At 40.5% G+C, this 21877-nt stretch overlaps 1 protein-coding gene across 3 annotated transcripts in view; it reads left to right on the plus strand.

Moving 5' to 3' along the window:
- IRF9 (interferon regulatory factor 9) overlaps positions 1-21877 on the plus strand; it is a 28924-nt gene that overhangs the window by 482 nt on the left and 6565 nt on the right. For 2 of the 3 annotated variants that reach the window (XR_011556769.1, XM_070726851.1), the window contains exons 2-7: positions 3527-3715; positions 5572-5755; positions 7655-7782; positions 14960-15062; positions 16937-17014; positions 19565-19930. Coding sequence is in view for 2 of the 3 variants with exons in the window: in XM_070726851.1 (XP_070582952.1) it covers positions 3527-3715; positions 5572-5755; positions 7655-7782; positions 14960-15062; positions 16937-17014; positions 19565-19930 (1048 nt within the window). In the remaining variant the exon portion in view is untranslated. Of the gene's footprint in view, positions 1-439; positions 530-3526; positions 3716-5571; positions 5756-7654; positions 7783-14959; positions 15063-16936; positions 17015-19564; positions 19931-21877 lie in introns of all 3 variants that reach the window. The other variant, XM_070726852.1, reaches the window with a different exon arrangement.

Consider the following 21877-nt stretch of genomic DNA (forward strand, 5'->3'; position numbering starts at 1 on the left):
AGTGGTTGCCTCGGTCTGTGGATGTTGTTATTTATTATTGTCATGGTTGTTGGTATTGTTGTTATTGTTTTTTTCTCAAAGCAGCATACCAATAACCAGGCGCTATTGCTAAAAAGGCATTAAGGATTCAATGTCTCTTGCAACTTTCCTTTTAAAAAAATAATATTAAACTTATTTTTATTAAATTTTATTACATAAAATTCTTCTTCCTCCTCCTCTTCCTCTTCTGATGATTATGATTTATTATTACTATTATTACTACTACTGTACTTCTATTATTATTCTCTCTTCCATTTCCTCTTGTTGTTATTTCTAAGTTGCTTCCCCAGTTTGGGTCAAGAGACTGGCTGGGAGGGAGAGGGCCCCAAGTTAAAGCAGACTTTTGCAGAGTAGCGAAAATCCATTGAGTTTTATTCATTCTTTCCTCTTGATTTCCCAGTGGACATTTTATTGACATGATGTAAGGGTAGCTGATTTCTACAGCCACCCATCCCAGCAAGAGGCTTTCTGGTTTGAAACATTCTTTAAGGTATCTTATGTTTTCCTTCCTCCATAAATTTGTTGTCACTATTTCATTTCCTCTCTGCTTTAGATTATTGTTGTTGTTATTCGTCTGCTGGGCTACTGCTTAATGCCTCTCTCTTTTTATCTTTCTCTGTCTCTCTCACTGTCTTTTTACCTGTCTCCCTTTCTTTCTCTCTCTTTTTCTATGTCTCTCTTTTTTTTCAAAAGTTTTTTTCTCCACCTTCACAAATACAGATTCAATGTGTATACAGTATATACCTTCCAGTATTACATACATCATACAAAGTTCATAATTGTACATTTTTGCTCTTTATTCATAGACCCCTATTTAATTTTTTTTTAAAAAATTGTTAAACAACGGCAGCCTGCCCCTTTAATTACCCTCTCTTGCAACCCCCTTCCTCCTTCCTTCTTTCCTCCTCCTACCTCCTTTCCCTTCACTCTTCCTAAACCTCTCTCACCCTCTTTCTTCTTCGTCTCTCTCTCTCTCTCCACCTCTCACTCCTTTTCTCCCTTCCTTTCTCCTTCCTCTTCACCCCTCTAGTACCTTTCCTGGGTGCCCCAACCTGTTACTTTTACAATTAATTTTAAAATTAATTACAATTAATTGTAAAATTACAATTCTCTCTCCTTTATCTCATATATCTTTTCTTTCTTTCATATATCTTCTCTTTTTTTATATCTTTTCTTCTATCCTTTTCTCTATATTACTACATGTATATTCTCTTCATTATGTATTGTGTATTGGAAAAATAAATAAATAAATACTTATAGTAGCAGACCGCTGCTGAAAAATCCATTTTAAAGACAGTACCAGTCGCTAATTTTTAAAAATTTGTTGCTTATAACTCCAAATAAAGCTTTTTGTTTTAGGTATATCACCAGATTCCTCTTCCTCCCCCTTCCTTTGTCTTTTTATTTGTCTCTGTCTCTCTCCCTCCCTCTCTCTTCTTTATTTATTTATTCAAAGTCTTTTTTGCTTCCTTTGTCCAGCCCACCCAAGGCGGTGCTTCTATTAGATCTCTGATTTTCTGAGTTCCTGGAAGTTCAACAAAGTAACCTCTTGTGTGGGTTGTGTGTGGTTTTTGTTTTTTTGTACTGAAAGTTCCTTGGTGTTGGCGGGGTTTTTTTGCTAGCACTTGTCAGCTTGAAGTTATTTCCAAATCTGGATTGTGTTTTTTACTGTTGTTTGTTTGTTTGTTAAAAATGAGCTTTTCATCTGGTCTTCTCTCAGGCTTTCATTCCATTTCATGTTTATATTTCTACATCCATCTCACCCCTGTGAGCGGTTTACAACAACTTAATAAAACCATCTGGAGGTATGAATTAAAAAGGACAGCATAATTAAGCAAGATTACCGACAGGTGAAAACATAAAAGAAATTTTAAAAGTGTTTACGCTCCTCAAAGTTCATTACAATGTGTTCGTGTATAGGGGTAGCCTTCCACTACCACTAACGACCACAAGGGGGTCCCACACTTCTATTGACGAGACGAGACTTTCAATCCTGGGCCTAGAAAGCTTAGAACTAAGACGCCTTAAACAAGATCTAAGTATTGCCCACAACATCATATGCTGCAACGTCCTGCCTGTCGGCGACTACTTCAGCTTCAACCACAACAACACAAGAGCACACAACAGATTTAAACTTAATATTAACTGCTCCAAACTTGACTTTAAAAAATATGACTTCAGTAACCGAGTTGTCAAAGCGTGGAACTCATTACTGGACTCCACAGTGTCATCCCCAAACCCCCAACAATTTACCCTTAGATTATCCACGGTTGACCTCTCCAGATTCCTAAGAGGTCAGTAAGGGGCGAGTACAAGTGCACTAGAGTGCCTTCCGTCCCCTGTCCTATTGCTCTCCTATATCTCCTATACCTTTCTTCTATTCCTATATCTCTTCTTCTATTCTTTCATTGATATGTTCTATTACTATACCTTCTTTTCTATTCTTTCTTAGATACATTTTACTATGAGTATCTCCTCTATAATCTTCTTCATGTATTTTACTATGTGTATATAGATATATACCCACTAAAACCCTCATTGTGTATTGGACAAAATAAATAAATAAATAAATATTGCTAAGTGAACCATTGGTTAAGCGAGTCTTGCCCCATTTTACAACCAGTTGTTAAACGAATCTGTTAAGTGAGTTTGCTTGTCAAAAGAGGATGACATGACCACGGTCATCATTGTGTGTCAGTGACCAAGCATCTGAATTTTGATCACAAGATTCTGAGACTACTACAACAGTCATACATGTGAAAAATGTTCCTGGGTCACGTTTTTCATTGTCATTGTAATTTGAACGGTCACTAAGTGAACCGCTGTAAGTCAAGGACTAGGTGTAATTAGTAGAGAAGGGTTTTCTTAAAAAGAGATAAAATAGAATAAAATAGAATTTGCAACCCCAAAGCCGCCCAAAGTCACTTTGAAATGAGACAGGCCGGCAAAATGAAATGAAATGAAATCATAAAATAATAAGAAAATGTAATAAAATAAAATAATAAAAATAAAATAATAAAATAAGTGAAAAATAATAAAACAAAATTGCAGTGAAATAAAACGAATAAATATAATAAAATAATAAAATAATAAATAAAAACAAAATAAAATAATAAAATGATAAGAAAAAAATACAATAATAAAAATAAAATAATAAAATAAATAAAGTAATAAGATAATAAATAAAAACAAAATAAAAATAAATAAAATAAATGAGAAAATTTTAAATAAAATATAATAAAATAAAAATAAATAAAAATAAAATAATATGAAAATGATAAGAAAATATAATTAAATAAAATAATAAATGAATAAAGTAATAAATTAAATAAAATAATAAAGTAATAAAATGAAATAAGAAAAGTAGTTGCTGATCTATCAAGCCCTCTCACATGATTCTTTTTTCATTGTAAGTTTGAACAGTGACTAAACAAACGGATGTACGTTGAGGACTAGCTGCATTGTCTTCTCTCTCTCTTCCTTGCAGATGGCAACCTCCAAGCGAGGGATACGATCCACTCGGAAACTCCGAGACTGGACTGTGGAGCAAGTGGAGAGTGGGAAACATCCAGGTTTGGTTTGGGATGACCCACCGGCCAAAACCATGTTCCGTATCCCGTGGAAACACGCTGGAAAGCAGGAATTCCGAGAGGAAGAGGACGCTGGCTTTTTTAAGGTGCCGAGTTGGCAGAGTGTGTGCAAATGGAAGGTTGGGAATTTCTGAGTGTCAAAAGTGTGGTAGTTGTTACAAGAAAATATTATAGTTTCATAAACAGCGGGATAAATATGAGCAAGCCATGTGCCATTGCAGCCAAAAAAGCCAACACCAGAGGGATAGAATCAAGATCATGTGAAGTGTTAATTGCAGGAACTGGGCATGGCTAGTTTAGTGAAAAGAAGGCCCAGGGGAGACATGATAGCAGTGTTCCTGTATCTCAGGGGATGCCTCAAAGAAGAAAGAATAAAATTATTCTCCAAAGCACCTGAAAGTCAGACAGGGAACAGGAGAAAGGTGGCATAGAAATCTGATAAACAAACAAACAAATCAAAGAGATAAGCAACTTAGAATTAAGGAGAAACTTCCTAGCAGTGAGAACAATTAATCAGGGGAACAACTTGCCACCAGAAATTGTGAATGCTCTGTCATTGGAGGTTTTTAAGAAGAGATTGGGCAGCTATTTGTCTGAAATAGTGTAGGGTTTTCGTACTTGAGCAGAAGACCTCCAGGGTTCCTCCCAACTGTGTTATTTTGTAAAGGATTTCTGTAAAGTTTAAAATCTGCCTTGGGGTTCTTTTAGATGCCCAGGGGGGGAAAATGCTTGTGGCTTTTTCTGCTGGTGGGATCATGATCCTGGATTCAGGGAGGAACAACAAAGATAGGAAGGAAGGAAGGAAGGAAGGAAGGAAGGAAGGAAGGAAGGAAGGAAGGAAGGAAGGAAGGAAGGAAGATTAGGAATGAAATTGCTTTGATTTGACTGCCTTGTGTGACTTATAAAGTAATAAAGGAAGAATATTTCTTTTCAGTGATAAATAAGAAAGTAGATGATAGGTAGGTAGGTAGGTAGATGATAGATAGATAGATAGATAGATAGATACAGATAGATGGATGGAGAGAGAGAGATAGATAGATAGATAGATAGATAGATAGATAGATAGATAGATAGATAGATACAGATGGATGGATGGAGAGAGAGAGAGAGAGAGAGATAATGGTGCAGTGGCAGCTCTCACCTCACAATCAGGAAGCTGTGAGTTCAAACCGAGGTAGAGGCAAATATTTCTTCTCTGGACCTGATGAGAATTTATCTGCTGAACAAAACTCTTCATCAGTGACAGGAAGGGCAACCGGCCAGTAAACATTCACCATCCTTCAGTTGCCCAGACTCCTCCCCACAAGGGATTGTGTGGTTGTGACTGTATTGTATTGATTGTTTTTTAATGATAGTGGGTTTTTAGTCATAGTTTTTAATTATTAGATTTGTATTGTACTGTCCTTGCTGTTGTGAGCCGCCCCAAGTCTTCGAAGAGGGACGGCATGCAAAATTAATAAATTATTGTTGTTGTTGTTGTTGTTGTTATTATTATTATTATTATTATTATTATTATTATTATAGCATCATTAAAAGATGATGATGTAAATAAGTTAAGTAAATAATAAGTAAGTTAAATAAGTAAGATAAGTAATAAGTAAGTAAGTTAAATTAAGTAAGTAAGATAAGTAATAAGTAAGTTAAGCAAATAAAGTAAGTTATGTAAATAAATAATAAGGAAGTTAAGTTAATTAAGTAAGATAAGTAATAAGTAAGTAAGTTAAGTTAAGTAAGTAAGATAAGTAATAAGTACCGGTAAGTAAGTTAAGCAAATAAAGTAAGTTATGTAAGTAAATAATGAGTAAGTTAAGTAAGTAAGATAAGTAATAAGTAAGTTAAGCAAATAAAGTAAGTTAAGTGAGATAAGTAATAAGTAAGTAAGTAAATTAAATAGGTAAGTAATGTAAGTAAGTAAGCCAATAAATAACTTTTCCTTTCCTAGGCTTGGGCTATCTATAAAGGAAAGTATAATCCTGGGGAAAAGAACCCGGCCATTTGGAAGACCCGCGTCCGCTGTGCTTTGAGCAAAAGTCCTGAGTTCGAGGAAGTGCCTTCCCGTTCCAGGTCAGACATCACGGAGCCTTACAAAGTGTATCGCTTGGTGCCGGTTTTGGAGCAGATGATGGGTAAGGAAATGCGATGGATTCCCTCTTTGCTGAACCTTGCCTGGGCCTTTGCGGAGCCACACAGGACTCTAGTTCCCATCAGCCCCAGCCCACCTCAGCTTGGCCCAGGAACATGTCATGGGGTTGCGATGCAGGGCGGGGGCGGGGGGAATCTGGATGTTTCCCACCGATTGATCTACTCTCTAAAGATTGCTGAATTTGGAACATGATTAATTCCATCTGGTATATCTCGCTTTTCTTCAAGTAGGCCAGGCAGATTTGAACCCGGGTTTTCAAACCCCGGCTCAGATATTCTGAATTTCTGCACCTGGCTCAACCTTGGCACCACGTGTCAGAAGAGGCATTCGAGAAGTAGCAGTCATTTTGAGGGGACAGCTTTTAAAGCAGTTATTTTCAAACTTGGCGGCTTTAAGACAGATGGACTTCATTTCCCAGGATTCCCCAGCCAGCAGGGCTTTAAAATGGGTGGGCTTCAACTCCCAGAATTCCCCACCCAGCATGCTTCAAGTTGGGTGGATTGCCGCTCCCAGAATTCCTCAGACAGTTTGCTTTAAGATAGGAAAAGTTTCCCAGAATTCAGCAGCCCCCTTGCTTTAAGAGGTGAGGACTTCAATTCCCAGAATTCCCTAGCCAGTATGCTTCAAGATGGGTGGACTTCAATTCCCAGAATTCCCCAGCCACCTTGCTTTAAGAGGTGAGGACTCGAACTCCAAGAGTTGTAAACCTAATCCTATGTAGCTTCTGCTCTGGCAATCTCACACTACTGACCAGAGCTTACAAAACTTTTGCCAGACCCATCCTCGAATACAGCTCATCTGTTTGGAACCCATAAAGCATCTCAGACATTAACACCCTTGAAAATGTCCAAAGATACTTCACCAGAAGAGCCCTTCACTCCTCCACTCGAAACAGAATACCCTATGAGACGAGACTTTCAATCCTGGGCCTAGAAAGTTTAGAACTAAGACGCCTTAAACAAGATCTAAGTATTGCCCACAAGATCATATGCTGCAACGTCCTGCCTGTCGGCGACTACTCCAGCTTCAACCACAACAACACAAGAGCACACAACAGATTTAAACTTAATATTAACCGCTCCAAACTTGACTGTAAAAAATATGACTTCAGTAACCGAGTTGTCGAAGCATGGAACTCATTACCGGACTCCATAGTGTCATCCCCAAACTCCCAACACTTTACCCTTAGATTATCTACGGTTGACCTATCCAGATTCCTAAGAGGTCAGTAAGGGGCGAGTACAAGTGCACTAAAGTGCCTTCCGTCCCCTGTCCTATTGCTCTCCTATATCTCCTACACCTTTCTTCTATTCCTATATTTCTTCTTCTATTCTTTCATTGATACGTTCTATTACTTTATCTTCTTTTCTATTATTTCTTAGATATATTTTACTATGAGTATCTCCTCTATAACCTTCATCATGTATTTTATTATGTATATATAGATATATACCCACTAAAACCCTCATTGTGTATTGGACAAAATAAATAAATAAAATAAATTCCCCAGACTGTGTCCTTTAAGATCAGACGACTAGGTCCCAGAATTCCCCAGCCACTTTGTTTTCATTTAAGAGCTGTGGACTTCCAACTTCTACAGTTCTCCAAGCAGCACACTGTAAAATGGAAGGACTTTGTTTCCCAAAACTCTCTACCCAGGACGCTTTAAGGTGGATGCACTTCCGCTGCCTGGGGAATTCTGGGAGTTGAAGTCCTCACCTTTACAGGAAGCCGAGATTGAGACACGAGAGCCCCAACCTTCCTGTAATCCTTGCTATCTTTTTTTTTCTGACCTGGCCTACCTTGCAGGGCTGTCGGGAGGGGGGGAACAGGATATGGCTTAAAAATTGCCCTTAAGATTCTGTCCTTTCTTTTTTCCAAGGCAAGAAGGGCAAAGCATCAAAAACCAAGCATGTGACGATGGAGGTTCCCAGCAGCCCGGAGGCAGAGATGGCGAGTCCAAAGGAAGACATGAAGCCGCTACCCAATTCCCTGTTGCCGCTGCAAGGGGTAAGGGGCGAAGATGGGGGTGGTTGAGACCCCGGTGGGGAGGCCTCGGGCTGAATTGGGCTAGGATAGGGGAGGGGGCTCGCTTTGTCCCCCATGCGATACTCCGTGCGATGGAGAAAGAACATCTGGACTGGGAACAGATCTGTCTCAACTGCAGTTGTTTTAAGATGTCAACTCCAGTAGCTGGGGGATTCTGGGAGTTGTAGTCCCTGCATCTTTAAGCAGGCCCAGAAGGAGAACTCCTAGATATAATCTTTCTGGAGATGCCTTAACTTGCTTTGTTCGAATTTCTTTTCTCTATCCCTTCTCATCCTCCTCTTCCTCCTTTTCTTTCTTCTCCTTCATTTCCTCTTTCTCCTTCGCCTGTTTCCCCTTTCTCTTTCCTTTCTCCTCCTCCCGCTCTTTCTCTCCTCCTCCTAATCTTTTCCTTGTTCTTCCTCTTCCTTTTTTTCTCCCTTGTCCTTTTCTTTCTTCTCATCTTTTTTTTTTCGACGGCTTAAAGTTTTTTTATTTTTCTCCACATTTACATCAATTATAACATTCCCACACATATACTGTACTTTTACTTCACATTATGCCTTAGTTCACCTATATACCTTTAGTTTACATATGTCCACGCCAATCTTAATTTAATACAATTTTGCTATTATCATTCAGACTGCTCATCTTCTTGGTCTTCAGTCTCATCTCACTCTTTGCTCATCTTTCTCTATTTTATTTATTTTATTTTATTTATTTTATTTTTAGCTTTATTTTTCTATTCTATTTTATTCTATTTTTTATTCTATTTTCTATTCCTTTTTTTTAAAGTAATTTTTAATAATTTGTTTTTTAAAAAAGCATAGTCAAGAAAATATATACATTGACATATTTGCAATATTTGCAATACGCAAAAATGAAAATAGAAAAATATACATACACTTCTAAACCAACAAAAAACACCTGGACAATTACAAAATTACAAATAACATAGAAATACCATCAATTTCCTCTTCAGAGAAGGAGAGTTACAGTCTTGTTGCATATCAAATTATTTTCTGGTGAATAGAAATCATCAGCATTCACTGTTGTTCTTTTTGGTTGTTAATGTCTTCATTATTATTATTATTATTATTATTATTATTATTATTATTATTATTATTTTATTTATTTATTTTTTAAACCGCCTTCCGTACCCTTTTTTATTAATTCATTTAGTTACATAAAGATTTGTTCCATATATTCTAGTCTATTCTCTATTCTATTTATTCTATTCTATACCGACCAACTCCCTAGGGACTTATTCACTCCCTACCTCTTTCCCCTTTCTTCCTCCTTATCTTTCTCCTCCTTTTCCTTCTCCTCCTCCTCCTTCTCTTTTTCTTTCTCCTCTTCCTTTTCCTCCTTGTCCTTTTCTTTATTCTCCTTCATGTCATCTTCCTCCCTCTTTTCCACAAATCCCACTCCCTTCTAGCACTGATGATGTTTCCTCCTCCTCCTTCTTCTTCTTCTTCTTCTTCTCCTTCTCATTATTATTATTATTATTATTATTATTATTATTATTATTATTATCATCATCATCATCATCATCCTCTTCCTCTTCTATTCTTTTCCTTCTCTTCTTCCTCCTCTATTTTCCTCCTCCTCCTCCTCTTCCTCCTCTATTCTTTTCCTTCTTCTCCTCTTCCTCCTCTATTTTCCTCCTCCTCCTCCTCCTCCTCTACTCATCTCACACATCCCACTAGCCCTGATGATGTTCGCTAGTCTGGTCATGGAACGTCTGCAAAAAAACCACCAAGCTTAGAGAACACCAAAAACTCCTCCTTGTCTCCTTCCCCCTCCTCTTCCTCCCATTCCTCCATATATATATTTTTTGGGGGGGGGAGGTTATTTGAAGCTGTAAAAAATCTCCAACCAATGAGACCGCCTTTCACCGCATACCTCCCAGCAGCCAATAAGGCCACACAGAGTTAGAAACATAGAAACATAGAAACATAGAAGTCTGACGGCAGAAAAAGACCCCATGGTCCATCTAGTCTGCCCTTATACTATTTTCTGTATTTTATCTTAGGATGGATATATGTTTATCCCAGGCATGTTTAAATTCAGTTACTGTGGATTTATCTACCACGTCTGCTGGAAGTTTGTTCCAAGGATCTACTACTCTTTCAGTAAAATAATATTTTCTCATGTTGCTTTTGATCTTTCCCCCAACTAACCTCAGATTGTGTCCCCTTGTTCTTGTGTTCACTTTCCTATTAAAAACACTTCCCTCCTGGACCTTATTTAACCCTTTAATATATTTAAATGTTTCGATCATGTCCCCCCTTTTCCTTCTGTCCTCCAGACTATACAGATTGAGTTCATTAAGTCTTTCCTGATACGTTTTATACTTAAGACCTTCCACCATTCTTGTAGCCCGTCTTTGGACCCGTTCAATTTTGTCAATATCTTTTTGTAGGTGAGGTCTCCAGAACTGAACACAGTATTCCAAATGTGGTCTCACCACCATTCTATATAGCGGGATCATAATCTCCCTCTTCCTGCTTGTTATACCTCTAGCTATGCAGCCAAGCATCCTACTTGCTTTCCCTACCGCCTGACTGCACTGTTCACCCATTTTGAGACTGTCAGAAATCACTACGCCTAAATCCTTTTCTTTTGAAGTATTTGCTAACACAGAACTGCCAATACAATAGTCAGATTGAGGATTCCTTTTCCCCAAGTGCATTATTTTACATTTGGAAACATTAAACTGCAGTTTCCATTGCTTTGACCATTTATCTAGTAAAGCTAAATCATTTACCATATTGCCGACGCCTCCAGGAATATCAACCCTATTGCACACTTTAGAGTCATCGGCAAATAGGCAAACCTTCCCTACCAGACCTTCCCCTATGTCACTCACAAACATATTAAAAAGAATAGGACCCAGAACAGACCCTTGTGGCACACCGCTTGTAACCTGACTCTGCTCAGAATACTCGCCATTCACAACAACCCTCTGGTGTCTATGCTTCAGCCAGCTGCAAATCCATTGAACTATCCAGGGATTAAGTCCAATCTTCACTAATTTATCTATCAGCTCTTTATGTGGAACCGTATCAAAGGCTTTGCTGAAGTCCAGGTAGGCAATATCCACAGCACCACCTTCATCCAACACCTTTGTGACATAGTCAAAGAAATCAATGAGATTAGTCTGACATGATTTGCCTTCAGTAAAGCCATGCTGATTTGGGTCCAATAATTTATTGTTTTTTAGGTGCTGATTTATCCTCTTTTTCAGTAGAGTCTCCATCATTTTAACGACAACTGATGTCAAGCTAACTGGCCTGTAGTTACCAGCTTCTTCTCTACTGCCCTTCTTGTGGATAGGCACAACACTTGCCATTCTCCAATCCTCAGGAACATCTCCTGTTAACAAGGATTGGTTAAACAAATCAGTCAGGGGGGTAGCAATGACAGATCTGAGTTCTTTAAGAACTCTGGGGTGGATGCCATCTGGACCCATTGCCTTATTTATCTTTAATCGTTCAAGTTCTTCTAAGACATCGGCTTCTAAGATCACTGGAGCTGAATCCGTACAGTTGGAGGCAATGCTATATCCCTCTATAGTATTATTTTGTAAGGTGTCTTTTGAGAAAACTGAACAGAAGTAGCTATTGAAATGGTCAGCGATCTCCTTATTCCCATTAATGCATGTATTTTTCCCGGTACTAAGCTTCGTGATGCCGCAGTTTTTCTTCTTCTTATCACTAATATATCTGAAGAAGGTTTTATCCCCCTTCTTTAGAGATTTGGCAATTTCTTCCTCTTTTGAGGCTTTAGCAGCATATATTATCTGTTTCGCCTCCTTCTGTCTCATTTTATACACCTCCCTATCAGCTATACTTCCAGACTCTTTATACCTCCTATAGGCAGCCTTTTTTTCATTGACTATAGTCCTTACATCATTGCTAAACCATAGCGGTTTCTTCTTCCTTTTACCTTTAGTTATTTGTCTTACATACAGTCCAGTGGCTTTTAAGATGGCCTTTTTAAATACAGTCCACTGGGTGCTCGCTCCTGCCATTTTATCCCTCCCCTTTAATTCATTATCTAAATATTCCCCCATTGCATTAAAATTTGTTTTTCTGAAATCCAATACTTTGGTTGCATTATAGGATTGCTCACAATGAGTTTTTACATCAAACCACAAACATAGATGGTCACTGCAACCTAAATTTTCTCCCACCTTGACATCTGAAACCCAATTCCCATTCGTAAAAACTAAATCTAGAATATTCTCCCCTCTAGTTGGTGTCTTAACCAGCTGTGCCAGAGCTGCTCCTGTAAAGGCCTCTACTATATTCTTACTTTTGCATGTAAGGGCACTGGGGATATTCCAGTCAACATCAGGCATGTTGAAATCACCCATAACCACAATATCTCCCTTTACTGCCATTTGGGTAATTTCATCCACCATCTTGTTGTCATATTCCTCAGATTGCCCTGGAGGCCTATAGATCACCCCAATTCTAATGACAGAACCGTCTTTATTTTGCATGCAAATCCAGAGGGTCTCTAGATCTTGACATGTATTTTGAATTAGTGTTGTTTTTAGAGTTTCTTTAACATAAATGGCTACTCCACCTCCCCTTCTCTCTATTCTATCCTTCCTATACAGTGTATATCCTGGTATGGATATTTCCCATTCATTAGAATCCTTAAACCATGTCTCAGTTATGGCAACCAGGTCCAAATTATCTCTAGATATTATGGCCATTAATTCACAGAGCTTGTTGCTCAAGCTTCGAGCATTCGTGCACATTACACGAAGAACATTATTTTCATTATTAGTTTGCCCCTTATCATCAACAACTACATCTATTTTATTTGCAGCTCCCTTTTCATAAGCTTCCAAAAACTGCTTTATCCTCATTGGTCGGGGACAGAAATCACCCACATCAGTTACATCTCTGTCCCCTTTACCTAGTTTAAATGCCTGTCCAAAAAAGTTCTGAATTCCTCACCGAGTACCTGGGTACCTCTGTATGATGGATGCAAACCATCCCTCTTAAACAACTCCCTATTAGACCACCTACTGACATCATGACTTACATAGCCAAAACCTTCAGCTTTACACCACTGCCTTAACCACACATTAAACTCTCTGATACACGTTGTTTTATCCTCTTGGCCACAAACCGGTAACACCTCTGAGAAAGTCACTGAATCAGTTATTTTACCCAGCTCCACACTTAGACATTGAAAATCTCTTTTTACTACATTAACATTTCTCTGGGACAAATCATTTGTGCCAAGATGCACCACCACATCAACGTTATTACCTTTACTCACAGTCTTAACAATGTTTGTAATCCGCCTCCTGTCCCTGCTGGCAGTGGCCCCTGGGAGACACCTCAGCACCTTAACCACATCCTTGCTCTGTCCCAAATCAACACCTCTAACGGTCGAATCACCCACAAGAAAATGTGTCCTCTTTTTATTTCTACTAACTGTACTTGATGGTTTGGTGACATTTACGACAACTTCCCCTTTGAACATCCCATCATTCTCTGCCTGAGGGACCTTGCTAATATCTCCAACATCCTTACTATTTAAATCCACAAGAACACTATAGGAATTCGATACAGAGAGACCAAAATTGCTATGTTTTTGCTCAACTGCACGCAATCTTCCTGAACCGACAGTTGTCCACACAGCCCTCCTCCTCGGGGGGCGCTGTGGAAGTGGAGGCTGGACACATGGCTGCATTACAGCACGTGGCTGGGACAATCTTTCCACTTCTGACTGCAAGCTACAAACTAAGGACTGCAATCTAGAGATCTCGCCATCTAACCTAGATGTCCTTATGCAAAGAGGGCAATACCCCAAGTTCCACAAGGTACTACGGAAGACAACAGCCAAACAACTGTTACACTGCACCAAGCCAGTCATCTTAACAATGTATTGAAATACAAGTACTTAGCAGGAAAATCAACAATCCCTATTGCTACCAAACTTTGCTGATTTTGGTTTATAGTTATATGATTCGCGCGCCGTTAGGCGCGCGGGCCACTACCTTCTTCTCCTTCTCTGTGATCTGAAGTGCAAATTAAAATGGCTTTTTCCTGCCTTTTATACTTCCCGGTCTAATCCTGCCCCAGCCTAATCTGATTGGTCTGTGTTTGAAAACAAACTGCTAATAAAATTGTCTGTAACAGCCAGTTATAAATGCCCCTTCTCCTTGAATTCAAAAAATGCAAATGCAAAAAGTAAACAGCACTACCTTCTTCTCCTTCTCTGTGATCTGAAGTGCAAATTAAAATGGCTTTTTCCTGCCTTTTATACTTCCCGGTCTAATCCTGCCCCAGCCTAATCTGATTGGTCTGTGTTTGAAAACAAACTGCTAATAAAATTGTCTGTAACAGCCAGTTATAAATGCCCCTTCTCCTTGAATTCAAAAAAACGCAAATGCAAAAAGTAAACAGCACTACCTTCTTCTCCTTCTCTGTGATCTGAAGTGCAAATTAAAATGGCTTTTTCCTGCCTTTTATACTTCCCGGTCTAATCCTGCCCCAGCCTAATCTGATTGGTCTGTGTTTGAAAACAAACTGCTAATAAAATTGTCTGTAACAGCCAGTTATAAATGCCCCTTCTCCTTGAATTCAAAAAATGCAAATGCAAAAAGTAAACAGCACTACCTTCTTCTCCTTCTCTGTGATCTGAAGTGCTGATCAAGAGTTGATCTTCTCCAGGTGCTGTCTACCAAACAATGTCGGTTGGCAGTGCTGTGGGGAAGGGCCTTCTCTGTTGCGGCTCCAATGTTCTGGAACCAACTTCCTCTGAATCCACACCACCCCCACTTTACGGCCTTCTGGAAAGCTGTGAAGACCTGGCTTTTCCGATAGGCCTGGGGCCGTTAGGTTATGATTTAGCCATGAATGATTGAGAGATATGTATAGTTTTTTAAAGGATTATTGATGTACTTTTAAACTGCTTTTAATGGCTGTTTTTAATTGTAAGCTCCCCAGAGTCCAATGTGGGCGGCATATAAATTTAATAAATAAAATAATAATGAAATAAAAGATGAATAAAATCTGCTTCCGTTCCCGCTTCCTTGGCCTGACTGCTAATGAAGGCCTGGGGTGTGAAGCCCCCATTGAGGCCTTTTTGGCCAACAGGGCACCCACCCTCTTTCTTGGTCCCTTGGTAGGCCGAGGCCTCCGTCCCAGATGCCATGGTGAGCCAGGCGTCCAACGCTTTCAACCCGCCCAACTACCAGAACGGGGAAGTCAGCCCTCAGCCCGCTGAACCAGGTAGGCCCAGAATACCACATGGGCCCCGTAAGTTGTGCTTCGTGGGGTTGGAGGGTTCGTGGTAGGCCGAAGGCCGCCAGAGCATGGGGGTCTCTTGCCCACAGGAGACATTGTACAGGGCAACCTCACCTTACGGCCTAGAGGTGAACTTCACATAATTTACCTAACTGATTCGAGGTATAACAAGCAGGAAGAGGGAGACAGTGATAGAAACATAGAAGACTGACGGCAGAAAAAGACCTCATGGTCCATCTCGTCTGCCCTTATACTATTTCCTGTATTTTATCTTAGGATGGATCTATGTTTATCCCAGGCATGTTTAAATTCAGTTACTGTGGATTTATCTACCACGTCTGCTGGAAGTTTGTTCCAAGGATCTACTACTCTTTCAGTCAAATAATATTTTCTCATGTTGCTTTTGATCTTTCCCCCAACTAACTCCAGATTGTGTCCCCTTGTTCTTGTGTTCACTTTCCTATTAAAAACACTTCCCTCCTGGACCTTATTTAGCCCTTTAACATATTTAAATGTTTCGATCATGTCCCCCCTTTTCCTTCTGTCCTCCAGACTATACAGATTGAGTTCATGAAGTCTTTCCTGATACGTTTTATGCTTCAGACCTTCCACCATTCTTGTAGCCCGTCTTTGGACCCGTTCAATTTTGTCAATATCTTTTTGTAGGTGAGGTCTCCGGAACTGGACACAGAATTCCAAATGGGGTCTCACCAGCGCTCTATATAGCGGGATCATAATCTCCCTCTTCCTGCTTGTTATACCTCTAGCTATGCAGCCAAGCATCCTACTTGCTTTCCCTACCGCCTGACTGCACTGTTCACCCATTTGATCAGTGATCCTGCTGTATAGAGCGCTGGTGAGACCCCATTTGGAATACTGTGCTCAGTTTTGGAGACCTCACCTACAAAAAGATATGGATAAAATTGAATGGGTCCAAAGACGGGCTACAAAAATGGTGGAAGATCTTAAGCATAAAACGTATCAGGAAAGACTTAATGAACTCAATCTGTATAGTCTGGAGGACAGAAGGGAAAGGGGAGACATGATTGAAACATTTAAATATGTTGAAGGGTTCAATAAGGTTCAGTAGGGAAGTGTTTTTAATAGGAAACTGAACACAAGAACAAGGGGGCACAATCTGAGGTTAGTTGGGGGAAAGATCAGAAGCAATGTGAGAAAATATTCTTTGACTGAAAGCGTAGTAGATGCTTGGAACAAACTTCCAGCAGACATGGTTGGTAAATCCACAGGAACTGAATTTTAACATGCCTGGTATAAACATATATCCATCCTAGGATAAAATACAGGGAATAGTATAAGGTCAGACTAGATGGACCAGGAGGTCTTTTTCTGCCATCAATCTTCTATGTTTCTATGATTTGCCCAGCACTGAAAATGTGAGCATGTGCGCCTTCCACGCATGCGCATGGCCTTCTGTCCATGCGCTTTGCTGGCACTCACATGCACGGCTTAGAAAACATAGGTGAATAGGATGACAAAGTGCCAGGGCAGGTAGGGGAGGGCCCATCTGCAGATCACTAATACCGGTTTGCCCGAACTGGCCTAAATCTCACCTCTGTTTATGACCACAATTGAGGCCGATGTTTCTGTCACTAAGTGAAATAGTTGCTGAGTGAATTTTGCCCCGTTTTATGACCTTTCTGTTCCATGGTGGTTCAGTGGGGGAGGAGCTGCGTGGTCCACTTAGAAATGGCCTCCTTGAAGTTAGTTGGAGTCGATCCCTGCTTGAAATCAATTCTAGCCGAATAAGATTTATACCAAATTATGTGAGGTTGCTTGGTCATGAAAATGGGTAGATCATTTCGGCTTACCGTTCCGTGTTTGTTTGATCCCTACAGCGCCGGAAGTGAAGAAGGTCACTCTCGGTTTGAAGACAGATACCAGCCCTGTGGTGAGGGCTGCCACTGGACCAGCAGGTGAGATTCCGGACCTGGGAGGATCTTTATTTATTTATTGTTTGTTTGTTTGTTTGTTTGTTTGTTTGATTGATTGATTGATTGATTGATTTGATTTGATTTGTATGCCGCCCCTCTCCGTAGACTCAATAATAAGACAATGTAAACAAATCTAATATTTAAATTAATTTAAAAAACCCTAATTTAAGAGACCTATCATACATACAGACATACCAAGCATAAATTTTATAAGCCAAGGGGGAAGGGGATATCTTCCTGTGAAGCACAGTTTCCTGATCACTTTTAAGACCTATGGATTTAAACTCCCAGAATTCTCAAGCCAGCCAGGGTTTGCCAGAATATATTACATCGACTGCATTCTTACCAGTAGTGGGTTCCTGCTGGCATGGCTAATTCCGGTGAGCGAGCGCAGGATCAAGCGCAATTTTGCTTCCTGCACCTGTGCAGGTAGCAAAATCTCGCATGGGAACACACATGCACGCCTGTTCGGTGAGTTTTTTTGCATGGAAGCATGTGCAGAAGCAAAAAACCTCACCAAAACACATGCGCATGTGTGTTCCCATGGGAGATTTTGCTACCTGCACAGGTGAAATAATAATAATAATAATAATAATAATAATAATAATAATAATAATAATAATTTTTAAAAAATCATTATCACGAATCCCAGCGACCGATAAGGTCCCACAGAGTTGGCCTTCTCTGGGTCCCGTCGACTAAACAATGTCGTTTGGCAGGCCCTAGGGGAAGAGCCTTCTCTGTGGCGGCCCCCGCCCTCTGGAATCAACTTTACCCGGAGATTAGAACTGATCCCACCCTCCTTGTCTTTCGTAAACTACTCAAGACCCATCTATACCACCAGGCATTGGGAAGTTGAGACACCTTTCTCCCAGGCTCTTTATATTTTATGTTTGGTATGTATGTGTTGTTTGGTTTTTAAATATGATAGGGTTTTATATGCTTCTTTTTTAATATTAGATTTGTTTCGCTATAATACTGTTTTTATCATTGTTGTGAGCCGCCCCGAGTCTTCGGAGAGGGGCGGCTTACAAATCTAATAAATTATTATTATTGTTGTTGTTGTTGTTGTTATTGTTGTTGTTGTTGTTGTTGTTATTATTATTATTATTATTATTATTATTATTATTATTATTATTAATTAGATTTGTATGCCACTCTTCTCCGAAAACTCGGGTTGGCTCACAGGATACAATGTAAAACAAAGCGTAGAAAACAAATCTAATACGTTAACAAAACTACAGCTAGAAACCCAATATATTAATCAATCACCCAATTCAATCACCTCATTGGTCAGCGGGTCTAGATCTAATTGCCCCACACCTGGCAACATAGGTGAATCTTGAGACTCTTGCGTAAGGCGAGGAGGGTAGAGGCAATGCGAATCTCTGGGGGGAGCTGATTCCAGAGGGCCGGGGCCCCTACAGAGAAGGCTCTTCCCCTAGGCCCCGCTCAACAACATTGTCTAGTTCAGTGGTTCTCAACCTTTCTAATGCCACGACCCCTTAATACAGTTCCTCATGTTGTGGTGACCCCCAACCATAAGTCTAACACCAATTCTCCCAACAGAGTTTTACTCTGATTGGCAGGAAGGTCAGAGGGACACTCCCACTGTAAACACCTGATTGGTCGGATTGTAAGAATATGTTCCAAGGCGGGAGAATAGAAACTTTAGTTGCTAATACCAGGGGAAATTTGTCTTAAGCAACCCCTGTGAAATGGTCATTCGAACCCCAAAGGGGTCCCGACCCCCAGGTTGAGAACCACTGGTCTAGTTGATGGGACCTGGAGAAGACCGACTCTGTGGGACCTATCTGGCCGCTGGGATTCATGCGGCAGAAAGCGGTCCCGTAAGTCATCTGGTCCGATGCCACGTGGGGCCTTGCAGGTCATCACCAACACTTTGAATTGTGTCCGGAAACCAATCGACAACCACTGCAGTCCATGAAGTGTTGGAGAGACATGGGAATATCTAGGAAGACCCATGACTGCTCTTGCGGCTGCATTCTGCACGATTTGAAGTTTCCGAACACTCTTCAGAGGTAGCCCCATGTAGAGAGCATTGCAGTAGTTGAACCTCAAGGTGACGAGTGACTGTGAGCAAGGACTCCCTGTCCAAATAGGGCCGCAAAAATCAAGTCCGGTCATATGATGACACAACGTACAACCGCAGCAACTTATGATGGGCGTTGCAGTCCCAATTGTGGTAATTTGTGACTTTTTAAAAACGCATTTTCAAAAAAAAAAAAACCCAACCCAAACCCACCATTGGTTAAACTGGATTCACACTTACGACTCTATGATTCACTTAGCAGCAACTTAATTTACGACCCCTGTAAAAAATGGTTTGTAAAATCTGGTCGTGGAATGACTCGACTTAACTATCACAATGAGAGACGGTGAAAATTCCAGCCAGTCCACATTATGGTGATAAGTCGGATCAGATGAAAGGAACCACCCGGTTCAGAGGAAGGGAAAATCAGAATTAATCAATTCGATTAATATTGAATTTAATATCGGTTTGTTTTTCAGAGAATTTTTCTCTTCACATGTCCGTCTTCTACACGGGCAAACAGAACTGCAAATATTTTTTACCGGAAGGTGAATTTCTCATTACATCGGAACCTGCTCCGCTGAATGGCCCGGTCAATTGTATGACGCGCTTCGTTTTGCCGGCCCCGGTTAAAATGGCCGACGCGCCAAAGCAGGAGATCATTCGGCGTCTGCTTGAGGATTTGGTAAAAGGCATCATGGTGGCCAGTAACCATGAAGGGATCTTCATTCAAAGCCGGGGCAAAGTCAGCGTCTCGTGGTCGGGGTTTTTGGCCCCCGAGGGCCCAGTCAGACTGGAGAATAATACTTACCTGCAGCTGTTCAATCCCCGGGAATTTCAGTCAGGTGAGAGGCAACGAGGCCAACTGAACAAAACGATCCGTCTCAGATGCATGTAAGCTTGCAAAAATAAAGATTATAGCTAGTCCTTGACTTATAACCACTTAGCTAACATTCGAAATTAACGACGGCACTGAAAAGAGCAACTTTTGACCGTTCCTCGCACTTACGACCATTGCAGCATTCCCCAGTCATGTGATCTCTGTTGTACAATAGTCCTTTTAGTGACTGTTCAAAGTTACAGCGGCACTGATAAAAGGGACTTAGGAGCGTGGTTTTTGTTCCACGCTTGCAACTGCCGCAGCGTAAAAAATTTACGTGACAAAAATTTAGACACTAGTCCACTGGTTCAGATTTATGATGCCCTGGGGTCGTGACCTTTGCAATCTTCCGACAAGACCCTTAATGATGTTGTCACTGAGCAAACATTGTAACATGGGTCCAAACTCACTTAACAATGGCCTTGATTAGCAGTGGGAATGATGGGCTTTATTGTGGTCATAAAGCGAGGACTATTTATTTATTTATTATTTATTTATTTTAATTTGTTTTTTGTTTTTTATTTGTTTTTTATTTTTTGTTTGTTTATTTATTTGATTGATTTGATTTGATTTGATTTGCATGCCACCCCTCTCCGTAGACTCGGGGCGGCTACCTGTATGGATCTCAGCCTTTGTCAAGTGTCCATCTTAACAAGTGTTTCCAGCCACAATTTCCAGCTCATATCCATGTCCTAAGACAGTGATGGCAAACTTTTTTTTCTCGGGTGCCAACAGGGCCTACGCACGCAATAGCGCACATACGTGTGCGTTCACCCATAGTGCAATGCCCTCCCTCCCTATGCGTGCATGCACAGCCTCCCCCCCTCCCCCCACGTGTATGTGTGCAGGCCTCACTGAAACCCTCTGCAGGCTGCAAGAACCATCCACGCTAAATCAGAGTCCAAGCCAAAGTACACCTGAAAAGTTCCAATTTATTGCCGCAGCCATCCTGCCACCTACACACCACCAGCTGAAAGTTCACACCCCTTGTCCCCCACCCACAAACTTGTCACGTTGCCAACTCAGATTGTGCCAGCGTGGCCAGGCCTTCCTCCCGCTTCCGGCCAGGGTGGGTGGGCCTAGGATGTCCTTGAACCCCTCGAAAGGATGCTTTGTGGCCACATATGTTCCCTCGTGAAAATCACCCCTCCCAAGTTTTGATAAATATCAGGCCTTCTATAGATAGTGTGACAAGCCGTTAATTTATCACCAATTTCTGCACCAGCTTGACAAAGGCCTCCTGAAGTTTGGAGTGAAAAACAGCCTAGCAGGCCTATTGGAAGTTTGTTTCTGAACTTCCGGTAGGCCCATTGGGTCTTTTTTTTTGGCCATTCACATGCTCTCTCGAGGCTTTCTTGAAACATAGAAACATAGAAGACTGATGGCAGAAAAAGACCTCATGGTCCATCTAGTCTGCCCTTATACTATTTCCTGTATTTTATCTTACAATTGATATATGTTTATTCCATGTTTAAATTCAGTTACTGTGGATTTATCAACCACGTCTGCTGGAAATTTGTTCCAAGCATCTACTACTCTTTCAGTCAAATAATATTTTCTCACGTTGCTTTTGATCTCTCCCCCAACTAACTTCAGATTGTGCCCCCTTGTTCTTGTGTTCACTTTCCTATTAAAAACACTTTCCCCCTGAACCTTATTTAACCCTTTAACATATTTAAATATTTCGATCATGTCCCCCCTTTCCCTTCTGTCCTCCAGACTATACAGATTGAGTTCATGAAGTCTTTCCTGATACGTTTTATGCTTAAGACCTTCCACCCTTCTTGTAGCCCATCTTTGGACCCGTTCAATTTTGTCAATATCTTTTTGTAGGTGAGGTCTCCAGACCTGAACACAGTATTCCAAATGTGGTCTCACCAGCGCTCTATATAAGGGGATCACAATCTCCCTC

The sequence above is a fragment of the Erythrolamprus reginae genome, chromosome Z (genome assembly GCF_031021105.1).
Source record: "Erythrolamprus reginae isolate rEryReg1 chromosome Z, rEryReg1.hap1, whole genome shotgun sequence".
Lineage (NCBI taxonomy): Eukaryota > Metazoa > Chordata > Lepidosauria > Squamata > Dipsadidae > Erythrolamprus > Erythrolamprus reginae.